The following is an 18,975-nucleotide window of genomic DNA, read 5'->3' as shown; positions in this document are numbered from 1 at the left end:
TCCTTGTACATTAACTGCTAGATGGCAACATTTCTATTAGACACACTCCGCACCATGTAAAAGAATAAGTAATCTCTTACCTAAAAACTATCTAGCATCTATGTATAATTAATTCACACTACCTTACTTTATGAAAACATAGAATATGAAACAGACATTATTTGCATTGCAGTTGCTCAGCCACCTACTACAGTAGCATAAAAGATATCTACAGAATGGGGGGCAAATTTTAAGGCTCTCTGCTTCTGCTCCCCTCTTTCAGACTACACAGAGAGAGCAACAGCATACTGTATAAACTATTGGACACCAGCAAAATAAATGGACTCTGAAAAGTGAGGTAAAGAGAGTTCCAGCACTTTTAATGCTGGCAGAATGACGATAAAAAAAAAAACAGACACGTTTTATAGTATGAGAATTGGGATAGCTACTGGATATATTAAGTCATATACCATAAAGTTACTTTCATACAGGTATGGTCTTGTTTGAAGGGACTTTCACTTAGAAATATCTCACAAATGGGGATTTCAATATGTTATGGATTTATTCCAGTGATCAATCCAACTATGACGCCCAGAAAGTGCAGAGTCCAGACTGGGAAATCGGTGTTTGCTTTTTTCATGCCACTGGCAGGAGCTGACGATATTTCTGGCACCGGAGAGGGATGTCAATTTTACATGCAGTAGACCAAAACAGAAGATATTCCATCAAAAACGGTATTTAATTATATAAAAGATAAATGCATGATGGTGGCGGAGCTCAGGAGTGGGGGCTAAGATTTGCTATGGACCATTATGTTTTCTTTGGAAAGATGAATGCATTTCCAGTAAATGGGTTGTCTGAGGATTTTTCCACAGCAAGTAAGAGGAAGGGCGAAAAGTGGGAGTCACCGCATTATATTTATAGACCTCTACACGAAGATTCAAGTTCATTCCGAAAACTGAAGATCTTGTAAGTACATTATATAATAAATCACATTCATCTTATGGTAATCAATGCATCTATCCATCTAGTTGGGCAGATTCCTAAGTATGTACACATCTCTTAGTCATGATTAACATTTTTTAATTTCTTAAAAAAATGTATTATATTTAGCCCATGTCACTTTTTTTCTATTCAGATGTTTATTTTTTTTATTCATTTTGTAAATTTTTGCCTTGACAAGCGGAGGAAAAAATGAAGGAATCTAAAAACGAATCAGATGGCAAAGAAAGTGAAAACGGAGAAAATAAAAATAACAGTCCAGATAATAAAGAGGAAGAGGATGGAAAAGAAAAGAAAAAAGAGAAAAAGAAATACTATTTGAAAAAAATAAAAGCTATACCCGTTAAGATATCTACAAAGTTTACAGGTAATGCTAAACATTATTATTATTAGTAATAAATAATAATAATAATTATTAATATATCAACAATAATAATTCATAGAATGATATTAATAATAACATTACTACTGATAATGCTGATAATCTATTAATTACTACTATTATCACTAATAATAATAATATATTAATTACAACTTTTAATAATTTGTAGTATGTAATAATGTAGTATTTTGTTATTATCACTATTAATAATAATGGTAATTGTATTAACAAAAAGCAATAATACTACATTATAGAATACAAATTATTAATAGTAGTAATAATAATTAATATTATTATTGCTAGTAATTATCACTATTTGTAAGATATCACTGTTATTTATAATACTAATAATACATAATAATAAAATAATAATTATTATATTATTAATATTATTATTATTATTATTATTATTATATTGTAATTATGATTATTTTCTTATCGATTCATCAGACATTTTGAAAAAGAAACCAAGTAAAAAGGAGAAGTCACATAGTAATGAGACGCCGCTATTGTCTCCTGTACTACACAATACTGGTAAGTTCTCCAATCAGTCGTCACTAAAAATATAATGCAAAGTTAACCCAAAAAAGTCAATAGAAAATGAAAAAAAAAAAAAAAACTGTTTAGTGTACCAGCAAAATGAATACGATTTCTGAAATCTCATGTTTATATTTTCCTTGGATTTGAACCTTCAAACGTGTTTATTTTTATTTTTTTTTAGCTTGTCAATTCTTTCAGGGTTTTTCACCCACTCAAATAAATGTGGAAAAAATGCAAATAAAAAAAATTGCATATTTTATGCAATGTTTTTCCTGCCAATGCTTCAATATTTGCAGCAGAAAAATCTGAAGGTGTGCACATCCCCCTAGGGCAAGATAGATATAAGAAACAGAGATATTGTACATTTTTGTCACAACAAGAAAAATAAAATGTGGGGAGCTAAAAATACACAGTTGGTAAAAAAAAGAATTAATGGTGGAAAAAACCTCTATATAGATAATAAAAAGGAATGGAATTAAAATAAAAAATTAACATTATTGCTCATTCCATACCTGCACTGTTGAGAGGTAATGTGTCACAAGTTCATCATTATTTTTATTCTGATATACGGTAATTCATTTCTTTCTGTTTTTATCAGATATTGAAATGGAGCCAATATCTGATATAGATGCACCGGACCTTACTGGTAAGTCTACAGATCCGTCCATGGGTGGATAGAGTGGACAGCTTAATATTGTCACAGTTTGCAGAAAACTCACCGACTGTCATGGCAGCGTCAGGCTCTGTTGACATTGCAGATTTTGACACTCCATCTTGTGGTTTCTTTGGTATTTCTGATGCACACAGGCAGATCCAGGCACCAACCTGCTGTCTGCTTATTCAGACAGGCTAGCAAGAGTTAACCTCTGCTAGCCTGCTTGTTAGGCTTCTTTGATCACATATTGTAAAGAAACCAATCACATCTGCTCCTCTCATATTTATGCTGGAGGAAATCTTCTACCCATGCCAACTATAGTTACTGCTGTGTTGGTCTGGGTGTTGTGGTGTGCCAGACTTGCTGGAGAATGAGTTGCTTTTTGCTTGGTGTTGTTGCGAAGTTGACCATAGTTTTGTTTCTTCCCTGCTCTTGTTTTCCTCCTTAGCACCTTTTGTCTTATACCTCTTTGTGTGTGTGCTGTGTGACAGAGTTTTGGTTTCCCCTGTCTGTTTGTTTTTCTGGTTTCTATCAAACTCCTGTTCTGGCCCCCCTAGGGGGGGGGTATAATATCAGGGCTGGTCAGTAGTAGGGCCAGGAAGGAGACTCAGAAAGATTCAATTGGAAAAAAAGGCAGTTGTCAGGGTACTGCAGGTGATGCCAACTCTACACCAGGTGAGTTGGTTAACCCTTTATTGCACAACATATTTCTGGTATGATCTGTCCCCTTAATCAGGTGCAGGGTTGATGGGCACTGGCCCAAGGAAGCAAGCAAGTGCCATGCACCCTGCCCAAAGCCACATCCGCACCCGAAGTCTCCTTGTAGAAGGACCATGGCATGACGCTCATGTGGCCTGGTGCCCGACTCCTTCATATGATCAGAGAATATTGGGAGAGACCAGACACGTCTAATCTAGTCCCCTTGGTTGGCTTCTCCACCTCACCACTCCCGATTTTTGCCAGGTCTCTCCCTACGCACATTAACACAACAGTTTATGCTAAAGCGTTACCTAAACCAACAGACGCTTTAAAAGACACCTAATCACAATCATAATATTATTTTGTTTGCAGTTTATGAAGAACATCATGAGCGAGGAGAAGAGCAGGAAACCAAAGACTTGAACGTTCAAGATCAAAACTTGACATATTGTGATACTTCTCCAGCAATTTGCAATGAAGTTCAGGGATCCTCTCTGGCCCAAACATTAGTGACTCTGGTACAGGCTATGCGCAAGGAGCCAAGGTTTGCCAAACTATATCAACAACAATTGCAGTATGTCATAAGGCTGGCAATCAAAGGGGACCTCGAAATTAATGATCTCCACTGTCTGCTGAGCTGGACGAAAACATTATACCCCAAGTAAGTTCCTGTTATTTATCACTATAGGTCAGGTAGAAAGAGGGAGACATCTCCGATTTGGTCAATTAATTGGCAGTTTTTATGGGGGACACTGGATAGATTGACCATTTGATGGTTGGGTGGGTCTTCAATGATAGTCATCAATTATTTGTTCCAGTTGAAAAAATGGGCATCAGTGGACTTAGATTTTGAGCAAAGAAATTATTGCACCTGTCATGCGCCTACGGTAGCAGCAGAGGAGATGGGAAATCAGGCTGGAGGACTCACTTATTACCTACTTCCATGGGTGGGCCCTGCTCTGGGGAGACCTCTGGCGAGTCTGGGACCAGAAGATCACAATGCTTTATGTGCAGGTCTGCAGCATGTGTTTAAAGGCCCCTTTACACACTGAGACTTTCTAGCGATCCCACCAGCGATCTCGACCTGGCCGGGATCGCTGGAAAGTCTCTAACAGTCTCTGGTGAGCTGTCAGACAGGCAGATCTGGCCAACAACGCAGCAGCGATACGGACCTGCAGAAGGACCTCGCTGGAAAGGGAACGCTAGCAAAGCCTATGGGCTGAGTGGCTAACTATGTCGTTGTAAAGGTGTCAAACACACCGATACATGCTGCGCAGCGGGAAACAAAGGACCAAAAAATGGTCCTGAACGACTTGTAGCGATCAGCGACCTTACAGCGGGGCCAGGTCACTGATGCGTGTCACACACTGCAATGTCGCTGGGGAGGTCGCTATTGCGTCACAAAAACGGTGACATTACAGCGATATCACTAGCGATGTTGCAGTGTGTAAAGGGGCCTTAAGTGTATCTGCTTTCTTTTGGTGCTGTAGGGGTTAAGGACTCTTTCCTATCTGTCTGTCCTTTGTACCTTTAATCTCAGATGAAGCTCTTTGTGATCACTCCCCTTCGCTATAAATAGTCACGTTTCTTACCATCTGATTCCAGTTATAGAATCTCATTAGTATGCTGACCATTTGGAAGGAGCCGAGATGTCATGACAGTTGCAGCTGTGGTGTTTAGCTGCATTAAAGGAGCTTGAAATGTTTTCCTTTTGTGTCTATTTTCCCCCTTGTCTCTTTTCCCTTGTGTTGTATTATTGAAGTGGTGAGACTAGTGCTCTCGTCGGCCTTTTCACTAGCCACGGTAAGTTCAGGGAAAGCGAGAGCCTAGGCATGTGATTGGTGATGGGGGGGATTCATATAGGGACGTTAGAGAGTGCAGGGATCAGTCTCAGGTGAGGGGAAGAGGTGACCCGGCTCCCCTCTCCTTAGTGCCAAGGTCCTTCGTTGTTTCAGGTTCCTGGTGTACCCTTTGTGTTGCGGCAGTCCCCAGGGATTCCCTTATACCTGGCGGAATATCTGTAGTCACTGCCTGACACCTACCCTGTGGAGAAAAGTTTTATTTTACCATGAAGAATTTAAAGGGAATCTGTCATCGGGTTTTTGCTACCCCATCTGAGAACAGCATGATGTAGGGCAAGAGACCTGGATTCCATTGATGTGACACTTACTGGGCTACTTGCTGTAGTTTGGATGATACAACGGTTTGATTTGCTGAAAATCTCCCAGTTCTTTGAATGCGGAGCTGTGTATAACCCAGCCCACACTACTGATTGGCAGCTTTCAGTGCACACTATGCATAGACAGAAAGTGGCCAATCATTGGTGGGGGTGTGGCTGGACTTTCTGGTAGCAGGTTTACTAGTAATGTTGTGATAATCTTCTGCTGTTAAAAGTGATAACATCAAAACTAAAACTAGCAGCCCAGTAAGTGACTGCTGGAATCAGGATCTCTGTCTCTACATTTTACTGCTCTTAGATTAAGTGGTTAAAATCTAGTGTTAGATTTCCTTTACGTATATGGACAGCTTTACACCCTGCATCAAATGATGAAGCCCATACCATGGTGTGAAGCTATAAAGGGTACAGAGGAAGCAATCCCATCCAGGCCCAGGTGCCAGAAGAAATGCAACTGAAATGTCCAATTCAGCAAATTATTGCATTTTCCATTAAATAATTTTGGGAATATTTTTATTCAAGTTTGCATTGGACTGTTTCTCTTTTATTCATTCCAGAAAGGAATTAATAAACTGACAACTGGGTTCAGCCATTCCTTGTTGCTTAAACAGGTGATGTAGGATCTTCCCTTTTTGACAAAGGGTATAGCACCACCCAGTTGTCAATTTATTCACACAGGAGGAATAACAAAAAAAACAACATAAAGCAAAGTTCTAGAATTAATTGTTCAAATGGAATGCAATGTCAGCGGACATATCTTGTTTATTGTGAGTCTATATAAGCAGCACTGGTGCAATGCTTTGTGTGAGCATTATTCAGATAGGGAAAGTAACATCACTTATTGCAAAAGGTATAAAATAATTGGTCATTAAACGTATGAGAAATACTCTAATGTCAGCATTGTTTTTTCTTCTGTACAAGTTTCCTGAAAGAATACATAAATCAGGCCCAACTGGGAGAACTCCTATCTACAGATGAGGCATGCCGTCTTAAAGACAAATATATACAAAAACAAAAGGTGAGTTCATTTCATGTATGTTGTAAAAGAAATAATAATAGGAGTTTCCCTTTAAAAAAGTTTAATCCCAGTTTCAATAGAGAATTCTGAATTAGTAGAGGAGCTCCTCTGTATAAGATCCTGATCTCTAGGACAGAGGATGTCCTGCCATATACACCCATTTATGTGAATAGACACAGTGTAATACTTCATTTCTCCTGAGGTGGTGCTGCAGAGAAGTTACACACCTCCTGCTGGAACCCCTCGCGATCAGCTGTGATTAGTGATGAGCGGGCACTGCCATGCTCAGGTGCTCAGGAATACGGTAGTAACGAGCAGTTGGACACTCAGACGGGCTTGAATCGTGTACTGAGTATTAAGGAACTCAATGGGAAACTCAAGCATTTTTATGGAAGATCTTCCAGAAAAGTGCTCTAGTTCCCATTGACTTCCATCATACTCTGTACTCAAGTCGAGCACGTCCTAGTGTCCGACTGTTCGTTACGAGCACCCTTAAATGGTAGTGCCCGCTCACCACTAGCTGTGATCTGTGGGGAAACATTGTGGGTAAACAGTGGTGTAACTAGAGTTTGATGAGCCCCGTTGCAAAATTTGGACCTGCCCCCCTCCATCCCTGCATGTTGGTCAGATGTATGTACATGTATGTATACATTTAGCCTTTAAATCTTATAAAGACATATGAGTTGCCCTCCCCCCATTACGTTGTAAACTTCCCCATCTTGTTCTAATTAACTCTTTCTGACCTCCTTCCTCCTGCCTCCTTGGGGAGCTCGTCCGGGAATCCGCTCCCGTTGATATTGCTGGTGGTCCTGACCTGCCTCCATGCACTGATTTAGATGGTTCTGAGTGACCCCTCAGCCTGAAGCTTTTGGGTCCCGCTCCCTATATTTGAATAGAGGAGCTGTGCTCTTGATGACTGACACTTGGGATTTCAGTGGGCCAAAAGGGTTGGAAAGCCCTAGCCCCCTCGTTGTGTTGGAGCCTTCAATCTCTGAGCTCTTGGTGAAAGTTCATAAAGATACTATCCTCCACAGGTTAATTATCAGGTTGCGTGAAGCTACTCCGTGATCTAGGGTGCAGTACCCCACTGTGCTCGGTACCAGTCCAGTTACTAGATATTCTGTTGCCGACCGTTCTACAAAACTAAGTCTGGCTCCTTCCTCCAATACCCTACGACTGGGTCTCCGACTCCTCTGGTCCCAGACCACTGTCTGCGACCTAGCCAAAGTCTCCCAGGGAGCTACAACTCCCCTAGCTCATCACTCTCTGAGGGATACCACTCAACTCACTATAATCCCTCCTACCAGTCTGTCTGACCCCTAGGCGGGTGGCCCTATTCCAGCTAGACCACCCACTGCTGTGCCTGACAGGGTGTGATGTGAAGTGACTAGGATTTGAATGCTGATAAAAGCAATATCAAAGGTTAGGATCCCAGAACCATGGAGGGTTGGTTCTTCACCAAGAAGAAAAGAGGGTGCAGTTCCCTGTGACACCCTGACTAGTTCAGGAGCATCACATATGACAGTTAAAAAAGCCTGTGCAACACAGAGAAATCGCATGTAAGGAAGATAAAACAAGCCTGTGCAGTATGGAGGACAAGTCCCATGTAGGTCCGGTAAAACAAGCCTGTGCAGTATGCAGGAGAAGTCCCATGTAAGGCAGGTAAGTGTAAAGGTGTGTGACGAGGTACTCAGAAACAGAGGCACCTACACTGGCCTACAGGCTGGTGTGGCACAGGCTGACCCTGTTTCCAAAGATACGCCTGAAAGTGACAATGTCTGGACCACCTTCCTTGCCCTGGTCTAATACCCTCTCTCCACCCCCGGGGAGGACAGTGACAAGAGTGGCTTATCCCATACAAAAAGACAGACAGGAAAAAAAACAAAACTCACTGCAAACACACAGAGAGGTAAAGACAATACGTGCCCGAGAGGAAATAAAGAACATGAAGAAATAAATAGATAACAGGATCACCACAGCACAAGGATCGGTATCGCTATTAAGCTATAATTGTTGAGATTTGTTGGGATACAAGTGATCCCTCGATCTGACCGTTGTTCCAAATTAAAGATATCGTGTGTGCACGGCGAAAAAGAATAATAATTAATTGGAATCAATTATAACTCTTCCTCTCACGACCAAGGCTGAGGCAAGACTGAAATCTTTATTCTTGGAAAATTAGACCACGAAGTAAAAGGGGTGTAAACTAAAATTTTAGTCCAATCAAATATCGCAGGGCAGGGCTTCATGACGTAGAGAGATCTACACATCCTCCTTGGATTGGTCAGTCCAGGCTACAGGAATTTCCTTTGTCCATCTGTCTTGGGTGCAAAACAGGAAATGGCAGCCATCTTTACAATTACATGTGCTGGTATATACTGTGTCTAAGGAAAATACACTGAATATGCAATATACATATATACATGTTAGTAAGAAACAAAAGCATTCACAAATATGTGTGTTCGTTCACATCTACTGAACTATATAACTGAGTCTATGAAATGGCTGAATTAAGTATTTTTGGATACTCAATTCTTTATCCTCAACATAATCAGCGTAGGAGATCAAGCTCCACCATCTTTAAAAGGGAGGAGGTGGCTATGAAAGGTCTCCTGCAACCTGTGACCCTAGAAGTAATTCACAGGTTTACAGAAATGAAGGACAGGTAAAACAAGTGTGTGAAGAGCAGATAGAACTTCTTGTGACTATAACCATTTCACCTATATATTTTCTTCTGTGCTTTCTTTCTTTCTTGTAATTTGCAGACAGTTTCTGATAACATGATCTTTACACAGGAGGAGCTGAATATAACGTGGCACAAAGCATTGGAAAGTGAGGAGAAATGTTGGGAAGAAAATCCAGATAATCTTTCTGAAATATCTCACAACATCCTACAGGTATATTAAAAAGAAATTCTTGGATTTTTAACAGAGGTTCTGATATTAAACATGGATCAAGTTATGCAACTGGCAATGGAAGATGTGCACATACATACTGTATACTTACAAGAATTTACACAGCAAAATGCAGAGCATTTAAAACCCATCTCCTGTACCAGACCAAAATATCTAATTTTGATCTAACTTTGGACATGGTTTTTCTAATCCTCGCCTCTTTTCTATCCAGATTAGCAGGACTGTCCCGGCGTAACTGGGACTTTTGGAAAGTTTTGCATATCATCTCAGTCCTTAAAGGAGGTACAGAGGAAGGTTCTGAGATTTTACACTTCGGCCATGGTCTCTTGTTAAGCCAAAAACTAGTGATGTACATTTAGCAAGTGCATATGTTAGAGACACACCTGGAGACTGAGGGAGCCAAAAAAGTAGGGATGTATTTGTAGAAAGGGCTGAGGATACGGCCACATCTGGGCCCTGGTGCCTGATGGAGCCCTAAACTAGGGACGTTGACCATCAGAGGTTACAGCTACATCTGGATCTGAGGGAGCCCAAAAGTAGGAATGATGATACAGGGGGTCAGAGATTAGTCATATCTTGGTCCTACAGTTTAGGGAGCGGAAAAGTATTGGTGTAAAGGGATGTCGCTGTAAGGAGTTCAGAAGTTCCAGCTTCTCCTGGTCTTATATCTATAGGGGAACCAAATGCAGGTTCGTCACTATATCTAGGTCTCAAATCCTGAAGGTTCCCAAAAGGACAGTCTGCCAGGTGCAGGGTGATAGCCATGGGCAAGGTACTTGTCTCTTTTTGGAAGGGATACGTCCACATGTAGTGTTTTCCTCGGATTGTATATAACCCCCGCGGATGCACACATGTGAGTCGGTCTCCCGCTTCCGCCTAGGCCCCAGGCCCTGTTTCCTTGTCCCCAGCCCAGAGGGCGCATGCGCTTCCTGTCCCTTTAAGGGGAGGCGTGCGCACCCTGCTAAGGTGTCCCCAGCTATTTAAGGCTCCCTCCCTTGATGGTAGGGGCCAGAGCACTGCATTAGGATTTGATCCTAGTGCTTGTGTGTTGGTCCAAATTGCCTGCTCTGGTCTCTGTCAGCCTCCAGCTCTCGTCATACATGCAACCAGTTCTGCTCTGCTGGGTCTGTCCTGTCTCCCTGGACCTGTCCTGTCTGTTCCCTGGTACCAGCCTGAATACTGCACCTGTGTCCATAACTGCATGCCCTGTGTCTGTACCTGCCATCCGGTCTGCCTCAGCTATCCTGGCTGCACTTAGGTATGATGTCTTGTACTTGATGTCCTGTGCTGGATGACTTGGACCTTGATGACTGGAGTTCTGTGCCGGATGACCTGGACTCTGATGACCGGAGTTCCTCCTGAGGTCTTGTCCTAGCTACACCTGGGTCTCATGTTCTGTGCCTGATGACCTGGACCATGATAACTGGAATTCCTCCGGAGGTCCTGTCCTGAGCTGCACCTATGCCTGATGACCTGGACCATAACTGGAATTCCTCCTGAGGTCTTGTCCTGAGCTGCACCTGTGTCTGAAGTCCTTTGCCTGATGTCCCATGACGGGTGATCTGTGCCCGATGACCCGTGCCGAAAGTCCTTTACCTGCTTCTTCCCATCCTGACATCCGACGTCCACACTGTCCCTCTTGTTCCACCCTGTTTGTGCTGCACCTCGTCCCGCTGTCACTCGGCTCCATTCAGCTGCCATAGTCCCAGTTATTTACTTACTTTAAACCCAGAGAGAGGCTTCAGTTCAGAGTAGGTACCCAGTATATACGGTATGTCTTGACGTGGCTACTGGGCAGATATAAAAATAGCCATTTTTGTATATTAAATATTTACATTTTTTCTTAGAACTACTTTAGCAGTAATGCATATCTATATTCTTACAGTCATGGTTTTCATGCTCTAGCATTTAAGAGTGTAATGTGTCTATTTTTTGTCATTTTATGTCATGTTCAGTTATGCACCTGTTCACATTGCAGTTTTGGGAATGCCCTCTAGATTAACGGGGGTCATGCCTTCTGACCGTGCACCCCTCCATCACTTGCGACAGGTGATTTTATTCTCTTTAGCAGGTTCCTACTTGCCGATACATTGGAGGTTTGTAAACCCAGAGAGAGGCTTCAGTTCAGAGTAGGTTCCCAGCATATGAGAATATAGAGAAGAGTTTTTCAGCTCACCTGGTAATTGTATCACCTTGGTTCTCTCTCCAGGGGACGGTGCAAGGAGGTCAGCGCCATGTTCAGAGAGGCAAAGTCTGGCAGTTGAAAAAAAATATATAAAAATGTCTACTGCTGGACCCAGTATATGAGGTATGCCTTGATGTGGCAACTGGGCAGATATAAAAATGGCCCTTTTTTGTATGCTAAATATCTAAATTTTTTCTTAGATTTCCTTTAACAGTAATGCATATCTATAGTCTTACATTCATGGTTTTCATGCTTTAGCATTTCAGAGTGCAACTGTCTCTTTTTTTTTTTTGTCTTTTTTTGTCATGTTCAGTTATGCACCTATTCACATTGCAGTTTTGTGAGCACCATTACTTATTTTTTCTATCGTCCCAGTTACTACCCTGGGAGTGGCTCCTGACATCTGCCTCGCAGCAGCCGCTTAGTCAAGCCTCTTCCACGACAGGGTAAGCGTGGGTCCCCCCTGTAGTCCAATGGGTCCACTCCCACTTGCCACCTCACCAGCAGTGAGCATTACACACCGCTAACCTTCTTGCCACAGCTCACATTGATGTGCCATCCTGGATGAGCTGCACTGCCTGAGCAACCTCTGTGTTGTAGACACTGAATCATTCGCCACCTCTAGGGGTGAGAGGATTGACAAAATCCAAAAAGTGACCAAAACAACAGCCAGAAAGAAGGGCAGTGAGCCCCATAGGGGTGAATGGACCCCATGACGATCGGGAGGGTGCAAGGTTAGGAAAGGGTTAATAGGTTTGCATGGGATGGGGGATGTGTGGGAGTACAGGATTGGTAGTAGGGAGCTGTAAGGGGATTGGGGGGGAGCAAGGAAGGGGTGGGGTGTTGGGAGAGGTATAAGAGAGGGGGGTGTGCTGTTTACCTCCCCTTTCGTCGATTGATCTTTGTGTCCCAGGACGTAGTGCTGCTGCTGCTTCCTGCCATGGCTGCCCTTGCTGAACTCCTGGAGATGGTGCGGGGGGCATCCGAGGTCATGGGAGTGGATGCCCTGAGGCAGCAGCTGGCAGCGGTCTGTGGGGCTGGAGCGGCGCCGCCTGCTGTTCCAGCGCCCGGGCCGTGGCTACGTGCTCGGCGGGCGCGACCGCCGGAGCGCTACTCCCCCAGCTGGAGGGGGAGAATCAGATCAAGGAGCCCCTGCGGGGACCCTCCGGAGCAGCGGCGGAGCCCTCCAACTAACCTAGGGGAGCAGCCGGCCACCGGGAGGAATCCGCGACGGAGATCCCGTGGGTCGGGGGTGGGCGGAGCCTCTGCGAGGCCCACTTCCGGTCCGCGGCCTGCGCAGCACCAGACCGGAGCATGGATGACGGCAGCCCCCAGTGATGTGCCGGCTGGGGGTGGCGCTCGGCGTGCCGGATTGCCGGAGGAGACTCCCTGCAGGCCGCAGGGGAGAGCAACAGGACGGGGGACGGGAGCGGATGTGAGCGGCGAGGTCAGGAGATCGGAGGAGGGGTACGGTGGCCCGCAGGCACAGAGGAGATCGGTAGTCACGGTCCCCCCCGGCGAGGAGCGTGCTGGGGGTGGGTCCCGGCGAGGAGCAAGCTCGGCACGGCCTTCCGGCAGTCGGCAGGGAGGGAGCCCACTGAGGACGACAGGAGAAGGGGCGGCGCAGCAGGATATCACGATTACAGCGGGAAGAGACGGCGGCAGGGCGCCACGGCGGGAGAAAAGGAAGAGGTCAAGCAGGAGTCGCCCGGACGAGCGGGGTGCGGTGACCGTGGGGGTCGACGGCCGCCAGGTGCGGGCTGTCCCCTCGCTGGTCCCCCCTGAGGATTTCGGCAGCGCATCAGACTCCAGCGAGGAAGAAGGAGCAGCGGCAGGTCGGACGGAGCGGCAGCTGGAAGATCGTGGCACGGCTGTTCCGGCGTCGGCTCAACGGCAGCCTGGTGAGCAGACAACAGAAATGTTACATGCTGTGGGTAGCGCGGGCGAGGGCGGGGGTTCCGTCGCGGGACGCGTTGCGCTGGGGGCGAGTGCGGTCGGGCAGTCTGGTTTACCGGGTCCAGAGTTTTGGGGGCAGCTTTTGGGGGTGTTGCAGGGGTTGTCTGCGGAACGGGGTAGTCGGACTGGGCCTGGGGCTCCGGTGGGGGCGTGGGTGGGCCCCACGGAGGTGGTGCGGACAGAAGCGCCGGTGCGCGATGTTGCTGCGGGGGACACGACCTCGGCGGCAGGTACGGGACAGGAGGCTGGTGGGGCGGCTTCCGTGGGTGCGAGTAAGGAGGCGGAAAAGGAAAAAGAAAAGGAGGATGAGGTAGTGCGTTTGGATGATAGGGCACGGAGTGAAATTTATGTGTGCTTTGAAGGGCAGTTAGGGGTTCATTTGAAAAAGGAGGTGAGGGAAAAGATTTGGAAGGGGGAGTATGTGGAAATTTTTTCCCTGCTTCCCTTGGAAAAGTTTAATTTGGATAAGGTGAAACCTAGTGATACAAAAAAGGAGAAGGAGGATGAGGAAAAACGGCGGTATAGGTTGATCCCGAGGACGTTTACCAATTGGTTGCAGGCCTTTGCTATCTTAGCCAGTGTGATCGGGGAAAAGGAGCCGGAGCATTGTTCCGCCCTATTTGGATATATGGATGCGATAGGGGAAGCGTATAGAGTATACGGCGGTTTGGGGTGGTTGAGATATGATGAGCAGTTCCGGCAGCGGAAGGCTCTGCGGCCGGGAGTCCAGTGGGGCCACAAGGATATTTCTTTGTGGATGCGGTTAATGACGGCGCCGGCTCAGCCCTTTCGAGGGGGTGCCGGGAGCCCGGGTGCGAGTGGCGGGTCCTCGGCTGGACAGAAAAAGGGAGCTTGTTGGCAGTATAACGAGGGACAGTGTAAGTTCGGGGCCTCTTGTCGGTTCAGACACGAGTGTTCCGGATGTGGAGGGTCCCACCCTCTGGCCAGGTGCTTCAAGAAAGGCAAAGGAAAGGCGGGGGAGGGGTCTGGAAAAAGGGAGGACGCCAGTGAGGGTAGAGGCGATGCTTCCCTATTTAAGTAGATACCCGGATGTGCGGGCGGCGGAGTTGTTGGAACGTGGTTTTACAGAGGGCTTTCGGATTCCGTTTGAATCTGAGGCGCCGGTGTTTCGCCCGGGAAACTTGCGGTCCGCAAAAGAACATCCGGCGGTGGTGAAGGAAAAGCTGCAGAAGGAGGTGGAGTTGGGGAGGATGGCGGGCCCATTCCAGGACCCGCCATTCTCTAATTTACGGATTTCCCCCCTTGGGGTGGTACCTAAGAAGGAGCCGAACAAATTTCGGCTCATTCATCATTTATCTTATCCGGCGGGATTGTCGGTGAATGATGGGATATCACCGGAATTGTCGGCGGTATGTTATGTATCGTTCGATAGGGCCTTGGAGCTGGTAAGGGTAGCGGGGCGGGGGGCCCTGATGGCAAAGGCGGATGTGGAAGCAGCTTTTCGTTTACTCCCGGTGCATCCAGAGAGCTTTCATCTCTTAGGGTGTATGTGGGATGGTGAATACTATGTAGATCGTTGCCTGCCGATGGGCTGTTCCATTTCGTGTGCTTATTTTGAGGCATTCAGTACGTTTGTGGAATGGGTAGTCAAGGAGGTGGCAGGAGTCCATTCGGTGATTCACTATTTGGATGACTTCTTTTGCGTGGGTCCGGCGGGCTCTTCGGTTTGCTCCTTGTTGTTGTTTACGTTAGAGCGGATCGCGCGGAGCCTGGGTATTCCGTTGGCAAAAGACAAAACAGAAGGGCCGGTGACGGTATTATGTTTCTTAGGTATCGAAATTGATACACTGGCAATGGAATGCCGGTTGCCGGAGGGAAAGCTGTTGGATTTGAAGGCGTCGGTGCGGTTTTTGTCTCAGGCCAAGAAGGTGCGGTTGCGCGAGTTGCAGTCAGTGCTCGGAAAATTGAATTTCGCTTGTCGCATTATGCCGATGGGGCGGATATTTAATAGGAGACTGGCGAGCGCAACCGCAGGGGTAAAAGCTCCAAATCACTTTGTCAGAGTGACAAAAATGATGAAAGGGGATTTGTTGGTGTGGGAGGAGTTCTTGGACCGGTACAACGGTCGGACCCTTTGGATGAGCGAGGCGGTGTCCAATAGCCAGCTGGAATTGTACACGGATGCGGCTGGGGCGACAGGTTTTGGAGCAATTTTTCAAACGCGCTGGTGCGTGGGAAAGTGGCCGCGGCGGTGGGTGGAAGCAGGTTTGGTGAGGAATTTGGCGCTGTTGGAATTGTTTCCCATTATTGTGGCGGTGGAGTTGTGGGGCCCTGTTTTTGCTGGAAGAAGGGTTTGCATGCATTGTGACAACATGGCGGTGGTGCATTCCATCAACGCACTGTCGGCAAAATCCCCGCCGGTTGTGGGGTATTTAAGGCATCTAGTGTTGCGTTGTTTGGAGTTAAACATTTGCGTGGTGGCTCGGCATGTGCCTGGGATTCGCAACGAGGTGGCTGATGCGCTATCACGGTTTCAGTTTTGCAGGTTCAGGAAGCTGGTGCCGGAAGCGGACGCGGAGGGGGAACCTTGCCCGAACTGGCTGTGGGACCTGGCATCGGTGTAGCTTTTGAGGGAATTCGGAGATCGGTGTCTGAGGCTACTTGGTGCCGATATCAGGCGGTGTGGCAGGAATGGGCAAAGTTGGAAAGTAGGGAGTTCATGGAGTCGGGTTACCAGGGTCGAGTGTTGGGGGTACTGATGTTAATAAGTGGGGATTTTTCGGAAGGCAGGTCTGTTTCGGTGATTGGTTGCAAGTTGGCGGCGTTGGCCTTTTTGTTCCAGATGCAAGGGGTTCGGGACGCGACTAAGGATTTTCTGGTGCGACAGGCGATGAAGGGTTTTCGAAAAGGGGCCCAGTCGCGTGACTGTAGGCGGCCGGTGTCATTGCCATTGTTGGTGCGTTTGGTGGGGTGTTTAGGGGAGTTGTGTTCGTCTCCTTATGAGCGGGTGTTGTTCTCGGTAGCTTTTGTACTGGCGTTTTTTGGGGCCTTTCGTATTGGCGAATTGGTCAGCCCGACTAAGCAAGCGATGGGTGGTTTGCTGTTGGGTGATGTGATGCTGGGGGAGGATAGAGTGGAATGTCGGCTTCGTTTTTCTAAGACGGATCAGAGGGGCCGGGGGCGCTTAGTAGTGTTGTACGCTTTACCGGGGCACCAGTTGTGCCCAGTGTTACATGTGTCAGAGTTTTTAAAGGTGCGCGGCGGTTACCCTGGTGTTTTTCTTAGACATACGGACGGATTGGCTTTGTCGCGGTATCAATTCAATGCGGTGCTGAAGATGGCTCTAGCAAGGGTGGGGGAGGAGCCACGTGAGTACGGGTCTCACTCCTTCCGGATTGGGGCGGCAACGGAGGCCGCCAGGTGGGGCTTGAGTGAGGATTGTATCCGGCGGATTGGGAGGTGGGAGTCTTCCAGGTTCCGTTTGTACATTAGGCCTCACTTGGTCAGGTGATGGTCAGGGGTGGGGGATTCAAGGTTGGTGTTAGATGCCGGTTTGTGGGCAATTTCTTGTGCTGTTGCTGTTTTTATTCGTGGTCTTTGTATTTTATAGGTCCATGCCTTGTGTGGATCCTTGGGCACTCCTATGTGTATTGGGGAGCGTTGCGGGCGGATGTGCGGCGTGACGGTCGGCAGCTCGGAGTGTCGGTGTCGGAAGCTCGAGTAAAGTGGCTCGGAATTCGGGGCATGACCTGGGGTAAGGAAGAAATTCCAGCAACTTCAGGAGAAAGTAGAATTTTCTTAAAAAACAGTTTCTTTATTGGTAATAAAAATATTAATATTCCATCCAAGCAAGACAAAAATAGAGAGGCAAGACAGAGGAGCTGTTTCCTACGCGTTTCAACCTGAATAGGTCTTAATCATGGAATGCGCAGAGGAAATCTCTAAGACAGTATTTAAAGTCTTAAAGAGACTTTAAATACTGTCTTAGAGATTTCCTCTGCGCATTCCATGATTAAGACCTATTCAGGTTGAAACGCGTAGGAAACAGCTCCTCTGTCTTGCCTCTCTATTTTTGTCTTGCTTGGATGGAATATTAATATTTTTATTACCAATAAAGAAACTGTTTTTTAAGAAAATTCTACTTTCTCCTGAAGTTGCTGGAATTTCTTCCTTTCTTCATGTGTTTCCACCCAGGTCAGGGTGTTTCCGTGCACCGGAGGTAAGATTTGGGAGTGAAGAGGGGAGAGCTGAAGTTTCTTCGTTTTTGATATGACCTGGGGTAGGGTGCGCCCTGAGGTGGCTTATTATAGCCGTATGGATCGTGTCCCTGATGTGTTAATTTTGCATGTGGGAGGGAACGATTTGGGAGTAAGGTCGGCGAGGGAATTGAAAAGGGATATAAAGCTGGACCTGTTACATTTGTGGAGGGCGTTCCCGGGCATAGTTATCGTTTGGTCGGACATTATAGCTCGGACGCAGTGGCGTTTTGGGAGGTCGGTGGACCGTATTAATAGGGCTCGGAGCAAGCTGAACTGGGCTATTGGCAGGTTTGTGGCGAGAAATGGTGGGTTGGTGGTGCGGCATAGAGAATTGGAGGAGTCCACGGAGCAGTATCTAAGGAGAGATGGGGTTTACCTGACTGATGTGGGTCTGGATTTATGGATGTTGGGTTTGAGGGATGGCCTAGAGCAAGCACTGGGGGTGTGGGGGGCCCGGGCCAAGTAAGGGTGTCACTTGGCCGGCCTGTGGCGGGGTGATAGGTCCGTCTGAGAGGTTGGGAGTACCGACAGTCGGCTTGTTGGTACGAAGTCGCTCAAGGGGAGTGGCTTCGGAGTGGATGGGAACTTGTGGGCGGAGGTCCCGCAGGTTCTGGGTAGGGGTAATTAACGATGGAACGTTGTTACCCCTCACCTCGGACCGGGTGGTCACGGCCGAGGTGGTCCTCTGGGCCGGTTTGGAGGTTACGGCCGGGGGGTTAGGAATGATGGTTTGCCTCTCGGACGGATCTATCGGTGTTTCTGGTTATACGGGTATATATGTATAAGGTTAAGTTTAACAATTGAGTGGCATGTTGGGCCACAAGTTTGGTATACATATATACGGTAAAATAAAACTGTGGCCATTCCTGCAATAAAGTCGTGGTTCTCGTCTTCATTTAGGTAGATATGGTACGGGGGGTGTGTTTTACAGGATAACCTGCTTATCCCTTATAGATGCGTCAAGAAGGGCAGTGAGCCCCATAGGGGTGAATGGACCCCATGACGATCGGGAGGGTGCAAGGTTAGGAAAGGGTTAATAGGTTTGCATGGGATGGGGGATGTGTGGGAGTACAGGATTGGTAGTAGGGAGCTGTAAGGGGATTGGGGGGGAGCAAGGAAGGGGTGGGGTGTTGGGAGAGGTATAAGAGAGGGGGGTGTGCTGTTTACCTCCCCTTTCGTCGATTGATCTTTGTGTCCCACCCGCCCGCCCTGATATATAATTATATGTATATGTTCAAAAAAAAAAAA

The 18,975-nt window shown here is 46.7% G+C and overlaps 1 protein-coding gene across 2 annotated transcripts in view; it reads left to right on the top strand.

Moving 5' to 3' along the window:
- The first annotated feature begins 863 nt into the window (after nucleotides 1-863).
- LOC142258643 (tumor necrosis factor alpha-induced protein 2-like) overlaps nucleotides 864-18,975 on the top strand; it is a 48,497-nt gene continuing 30,385 nt past the window's right edge. Inside the window, exons 1-7 of one of the 2 annotated variants that reach the window (XM_075331279.1) lie at nucleotides 864-948; nucleotides 1,163-1,348; nucleotides 1,814-1,897; nucleotides 2,502-2,549; nucleotides 3,630-3,918; nucleotides 6,355-6,451; nucleotides 9,247-9,348. In XM_075331279.1, the coding sequence (XP_075187394.1) occupies nucleotides 1,174-1,348; nucleotides 1,814-1,897; nucleotides 2,502-2,549; nucleotides 3,630-3,918; nucleotides 6,355-6,451; nucleotides 9,247-9,348 (795 nt within the window). In that variant the 5' untranslated portion in view covers nucleotides 864-948; nucleotides 1,163-1,173. Of the gene's footprint in view, nucleotides 949-1,123; nucleotides 1,349-1,813; nucleotides 1,898-2,501; nucleotides 2,550-3,629; nucleotides 3,919-6,354; nucleotides 6,452-9,246; nucleotides 9,349-18,975 lie in introns of those variants that run through there. The other variant, XM_075331280.1, reaches the window with a different exon arrangement.

This window comes from Anomaloglossus baeobatrachus, chromosome 12 (genome assembly GCF_048569485.1).
Source record: "Anomaloglossus baeobatrachus isolate aAnoBae1 chromosome 12, aAnoBae1.hap1, whole genome shotgun sequence".
Lineage (NCBI taxonomy): Eukaryota > Metazoa > Chordata > Amphibia > Anura > Aromobatidae > Anomaloglossus > Anomaloglossus baeobatrachus.
Note: the sequence above shows the minus strand (reverse complement) of the source record. Positions and strands in the feature narration are given on the sequence as shown.